The sequence below is a fragment of the Anoplophora glabripennis genome, unplaced genomic scaffold, assembly GCF_000390285.2.
Source record: "Anoplophora glabripennis isolate ALB-LARVAE unplaced genomic scaffold, Agla_2.0 scaffold1262, whole genome shotgun sequence".
NCBI lineage: Eukaryota > Metazoa > Arthropoda > Insecta > Coleoptera > Cerambycidae > Anoplophora > Anoplophora glabripennis.
In genome coordinates this window covers 68,269-74,337 of record NW_019417340.1, presented here as the reverse complement: position 1 = coordinate 74,337, position 6,069 = coordinate 68,269, and the positions used below count along the sequence as shown (strand labels likewise).

The window sequence follows — 6,069 nt, the reverse complement described above, 5'->3', positions numbered from 1 at the left end:
TCAAATCGATTTCAAAGATCGAAACATCATTTCTTTTTTCGAGGTCATAAAATTTTGATTAACTGCCATTCTAAAGTTGACATTTTTTCACGAATTTAAAAAAAAGTGTCCTACGACCAACAGGGTCCGAGAATTTTTTTTTTTTTTTCGAAAAACCGCCACAACCTCATTTATTAATATTAAGGGCAGAAATTTACACATGTTATAGTTGAATACTTGTACTTCAATATAGAAAATAGTCGGCAACGATTGGTCCTATTTTCTTCCATTAAACTACATTTTTATTGGCCCCATATATTGCTTGATCGGCTCGTCACGTTGATGCGCGCGGTGGGGAAGAGAAGAGGTGAATTATGGGACTTTTACAAAAACGCTCATTTTTAGAAAAACTCGATTTTTGCAAAAACTATAAAATATTTTTCAATTTTGAAAAATCATTTTATTTTGCTCACCAAGAGCTATCCTTTCACCAAGTTTCATAAAAAAATATTTATTTTTGAAAGAGATACAGCTATTTGACACAATTGCGCTTTTTAGCGGTTTTTTGCAATAACTAATTTATTTATTTATCGATCAAAACCGGTTTGAGCTTATTCGATCCGTATTAAAAATTCCTACAACTTTTGAAACATTTTTTTCTAAAATGTTTAGTTTTTTATAAATGAAAAAAACTGTTTTTTGCGAAGTTTGGACGCCATTTTGAAAATGAAGCCCAAGAATTCAGGTGGGGTAAAATAGTTCATTGAATTCTACGGAATTTTTCCTAATTTTTACATATCTTCAATTACTGAACTATTTTTTGGCAAAAAAATGAAGTATTTTCGACAATTTGATTGGACTACAAGGAGCCCAATGGGGCTTAAGTGTTGATTCCAGAACCCAAGGAATAACTCCTGAAGTTATGAAATATTCTTAGAATACACAACATTTCTTATAGATTCACATTAATTTTCCATTTATACTTGTAATTAAAGAAGGAGATACTAAAGATCGTATGCATATGACGAATCATAAAGCAGAAAAAAAACTGCTCCTATTATCACCTCTCGTTAAAAACGCTCATGAGTTACGAAATAAGTACCTAAGAAATTTGACAAACCTTTATGAAAATATAACTGGTGCGAAAAAATATGACAGTGAAATATAATTCTATTTTCAAATATAATGAAATAAGACCTCAAGAATTAGGTACATTGTTTGCAAGGATGCGATACAAAAAAATAAGTATATCTTTTGTACAAAATCACAGGCATCCTATTGTCACTTAATATTTTTCTTTTATGTTCCAATGAGGCTTTGTTAAGGTTCTATTAAAATACTTGCCCAGGGATTCGTTTCTAGTAAAGAAAATGTCATTATTATTTCAGTTCTGTAAATGCCTTGGATCGATTTGGTTCTTATACAGAGACGTCCGTGTCGAGAATTTTAGGGAGTTCTTTAGATCACTTAAATAATGGAATCCCTTAAAACTGTCTCACGTCAATCGTACACTTTCAACAATTATATAAAAATTAGAGAAACAGTTTTTGCAAGAATCTCAGAAGATGTAAGGTCAGTCATACAAAACAGACTGTTTAATATAACTTAAAAAAATATTTGAAGTACGATAGTCTTTCGACTTATGGTATGGCCTATGTAATGATCGTTATTATTAGTCACCGCCAATTACAAAATTACCTTTTACGCCGCTGCAAATATTTTGCTGCGCGCTTCAGTCAAGTGAAGCATTTGCAGTCATCACTGAAGATGTTGGCAGTGACGAACGGCGAAACGTTTGGAAGCATTGGATGCGACCAGTTACAGAGACCACTACGGAAGGTCTCAGAGGTAAACCATTGTCTGGGAAGATATTCCGTCCGCAGCGGTTTTGGAAACAACAAGAACAGAAATTGCCATCAGTGCAAACCCAGTGGTTCTGATAACGGGTCCGCCTTCACAGAGCCTAGCCCGAGGACAACAAGACCTGGTCAAAATTTCCTAGCTAAAGGTAAAGGAAGTGCAATCTATGTCTGTAACTAGCTACCCGAAAATCCATTGCACTTTAAATATCAACACGGGCCATAAAAGACTTAAAACCACTAAGCAACTACTAAATGTCCCGTTGATTCTTATATTAGGTATCACCAGTTAAACAAGGTTTTGCTTTCATAATGACTGCCAAATAACAGGTCACTCTTTCAAGTAGAATCATTAAATTAAAACATCAGAAATAGCTGGATTATTCGTATATTGCCCCACGTATGAAATATGCAGAAAATAATTAATTATATTCGAAACCGGTATATATCTGGTGGTTCTGCTGACGAATGATCTTAGCTATTTACTAGATATTATGGGTATAATTCAATGCTGGTCGAAGCATTAGTGACCAGAGTAGTTTCCCCCAATAGCATCAGTGTAAAAATAGAAAGCTGCTGATATTACTGTGCCCTTCGACATTTATAATAAACTAGAATAATTCCTGCTTTTTTTTGGAGCAAAAAATTATAAGAAATTAGCTGCCTACGCAGTTTTGTTTGGAAGTGAACAATTTGAGAACCCACCTTGCTGAAACTTTATTCACGCATAGTTAATCCTATAGAATTATTAAACTACATTTAATGCTGTAACAATAGTAGATATTTTCAAACGGCGGCGGCGGTTAAAAACTATTGTTTTCACTTTCTTGTAAACAGCAGGATTTTTTGTATCTGAAGGCCTTTCACTTCTTGGCCGTCTTCAATGGATATTTTACTTTATATTTCATCCTCACTTACTGCAATCTTACATTCGTGAATATAACACTATAGGCGCAGAAATTAAGGGATATAAAAAAATCCTAAAATTTTGAGTAATTTTCAGAGAACTGTAACTTGGAGGGAAATGGTCGTAGAGAGAATAAAAAAGGAAATTGAAGCTTCAGGTGTCTAATTTTCAGATCTGCAGTTTAAAATTTTTTAGCGCCAGTAGTTTTTGCGTAATCATAAGAAAATCAACGGAAAAAAAATTTGTAAATTTTTGCTTTTTTTAAAAAGGCCTATGGACCTCAAAAAATTTTTTTGTTAACTTCATCATAAAGCTCATTTAGATAATTTAATTCTCTTCAATTTGAGCGGTTCCGCAGCCATGTCCAATTATTTGTCACTGACAAAGCAAATAAATCATTTTTTACTTTGGAAATATGCTCTTACAGAAAATCCAAGCGGGATTTTCGAAACTGCAAAGCATTCTCTACAAGTCGTAATTACGAGTTTTTGATAAAAAAAAATTCAAAGTGAAAATGGTGGTTAGAAAAATGGTAAAAGTTGCATAATTAGGGATATTTGAATAACTTGGCGTAATTAAGTACATTTTTAACTTAAAAAAATGAATAAAAAGTGAAAAATTATTTATTACATTGAGTTTCAGCAAAACGAAAAATTTAAACTTTCAGGGCACTAGAAAAAAAAATCGCAACGTTTTGAAATTATCAGGGTTTCTTTAGGACACTGAGGTTGAAAAGTTACAGTCGATATCCTTAGTTTATTCATTATTTGCAAAATTATGCCGTTATTCAAATATCTCTAATTATCCAATTTTTTACCTTTTTTCTAAACAACATTTTCACTTTGAAAACATTTTTTTATCAAAAACCCATAATTATGATTTGTAGAGAATACTTTGCAGTTTTCAAAACCCTGCTTGGATTTTCTGAACAATCATTATTTCCCGAGTAATTGATTGCCTAAGTCAAAAACGATTGTTTTGCTTTGATCGACGATAACTCAGCGACAAACAATCGTACAAGGCTCCGGAATCGCTCAAATTGAAGATAATTAAATTATCTAAAAAGGCTTTATGATGAAATTACCAAAAAAAAAATTTTGAGGTCCATAGGCCTTTAAAAAAAACAAAAATTTACAAATTTTTTTTCCGTCGAATTTCTTATAATTACTCGAAAACTGCTGACCTAAAAAATTCTAAACTGCAGATCTGAAAACTAGACAGTTGAAGCTTCAATTTCCTTTTTTTTTTGTTCTCTCTACGACCATTTCCGTCCAAAATACAGCTCTTTGAAAATCACCCAAAATTTTGGGATTTTTTTAATAACCCTTAATTTACGTGTCTAGTGTATTAGGACTATTACGTGTCTCTTAAAAATTTAATGACATTGCAATATTCTAATTTTCTAAAACTCATTTTTAGCACAAAATATAAAATCACAAATAACATTCTTCCGAGTTCACCGTCACTCTGCTAAACTTTTAAACGTACTTACCGCTCCACTACCTCCGGCGACAGTCTCGTAGCAGCCCCAGGACTCGTTGCCGAATGTGATGTTGTTCATGCACCCCTGAGAGGCCGCGCACACCCGGAAGGCCTTGAGCACGACGTCCACGACGCGCTGCGACGTCAAGACGTTCCCACCGACCACTGCAGCGTTGTCGCTAGGGTCCAGGATTGATCCCTTGGGAATATTAATTTGCACTGGAGCCAGACAACCCTGAGAAAAGTAAATAAAGGTAAATGAGAGGTGCACCAAACGCAGACGGAATAATTAATTTCACTGTTATAATAAAAATAATTCCTTTGTCTTTATGCGCCAGTTAAAGGCTGGTGCAAGAAAAAGGTAAAATTTCCGTACGCTCAAGACGCAAAGATGTATCAAGATCAAAAATGAATAAATAAAAACTATTTCTAAAGTATCTCTCTCCAACAGTTGCCGTAAAATATTTCGTTTTCAGATAACGTGAAATATAATATCCTTTTATACCTGATGAGTTACTTAAATTATTAAATTTAAAATTAAAGAGTAAAATGTGCGCAGGTCCTGATAATGTCCCTCTGCCCATAATTAAAAACCACTTACAGCTGATTTTAGAACCCTCAACATATTTAGTTAATCTCTCATTTTCGGAGGGGAAGTTTCCATCTTGTCTTAAAACTGGAAAAGTCATTCCAATCTTAAAGAAGAATGATTCTAGTTTTCTAGCCAACTACAGGCTATCACTATTACTAGTGGGTTTTCTAAAATTTTTGAGCNACCCTCAACATATTTAGTTAATCTCTCATTTTCGGAGGGGAAGTTTCCATCTTGTCTTAAAACTGGAAAAGTCATTCCAATCTTAAAGAAGAATGATTCTAGTTTTCTAGCCAACTACAGGCTATCACTATTACTAGTGGGTTTTCTAAAATTTTTGAGCATGCTTTTTTAGACAGATTGTTGAATTTTACCAATAAATTTAATATCTTTATAGATCATCAACATGGCTTCCGCTCTAAAAAATCTACTTCTACTGCTATTCACAGTTTTATAGATCAGCTGATTGAGTTCATAGATGATGGTGTTGGGATCTTCTGTGATCTCAGCAGGACATTCGACTATGTTGATCATGATATTTTAATCCGCAAATTATATAATTACGGTATTAGAGGCAGACCTCTGGACTGGGTAACAACTTTTCTGAAGAAGCGAATTCAATATGTGAGCGTAAACCATTTGAGTAATCATGTTATGCAAACATATAGCTCGGAGCTAGCTGAAATAAGCATGGGCGTTCCACAGGGCTCAGGTTTGGGCCCAGTTCTTTTTCTGTTATATATTAACAACATTGTTGAATTGTCCGGTGAGGCATATTTTGCTCTTTATGCGGACGATACATCTCATGTAATATCTGATAAATGTGAAAATAACCTTAAACGCAAATGTGAAGCCGTTATCTCGGACTTAATTGATTGGTTTATATTTTAATTCGGATAAAACTCAGATTCTTAGGTTCCACACCTCGCAGAAACCACTTCGTGATCTTGAGTTTTGTGTTAGTGATACTAAGTTTCATATTCACGATACTTGCTGTAAGTTTCTGGGTTTATATCTGGACTCGCAATTAAACTGGAAGAGACATTGTGAATTTTTAACATCTAAACTCGCATCTGTTTATTACCTTTTTTATAACATTAGAAATGTAATTGGAACTGACCATTTACTAAAACTGTATTATGCGCAAGTTGAAAGCCGACTAAGGTATGGAATTACCTTTTGGGGTGACTCCACTCTCTCACGTGATGTTTTTGTGGCGCAAAAGAGGATATTGCGATGCATTGCCGATG

At 33.9% G+C, this 6,069-nt stretch overlaps 1 protein-coding gene across 1 annotated transcript in view; it reads right to left on the bottom strand.

Moving 5' to 3' along the window:
• The window catches only part of LOC108914587 (5-oxoprolinase), a gene marked incomplete at its 3' end in the record, with an annotated part of 68,496 nt that overhangs the window by 8,194 nt on the left and 54,233 nt on the right, over window positions 1–6,069 (bottom strand). Inside the window, exon 14 of the mRNA XM_018720427.1 lies at window positions 4,238–4,462. Within this exon, the coding sequence (XP_018575943.1) occupies window positions 4,238–4,462 (225 nt within the window). The remainder of the gene's footprint in view (window positions 1–4,237; window positions 4,463–6,069) is intronic.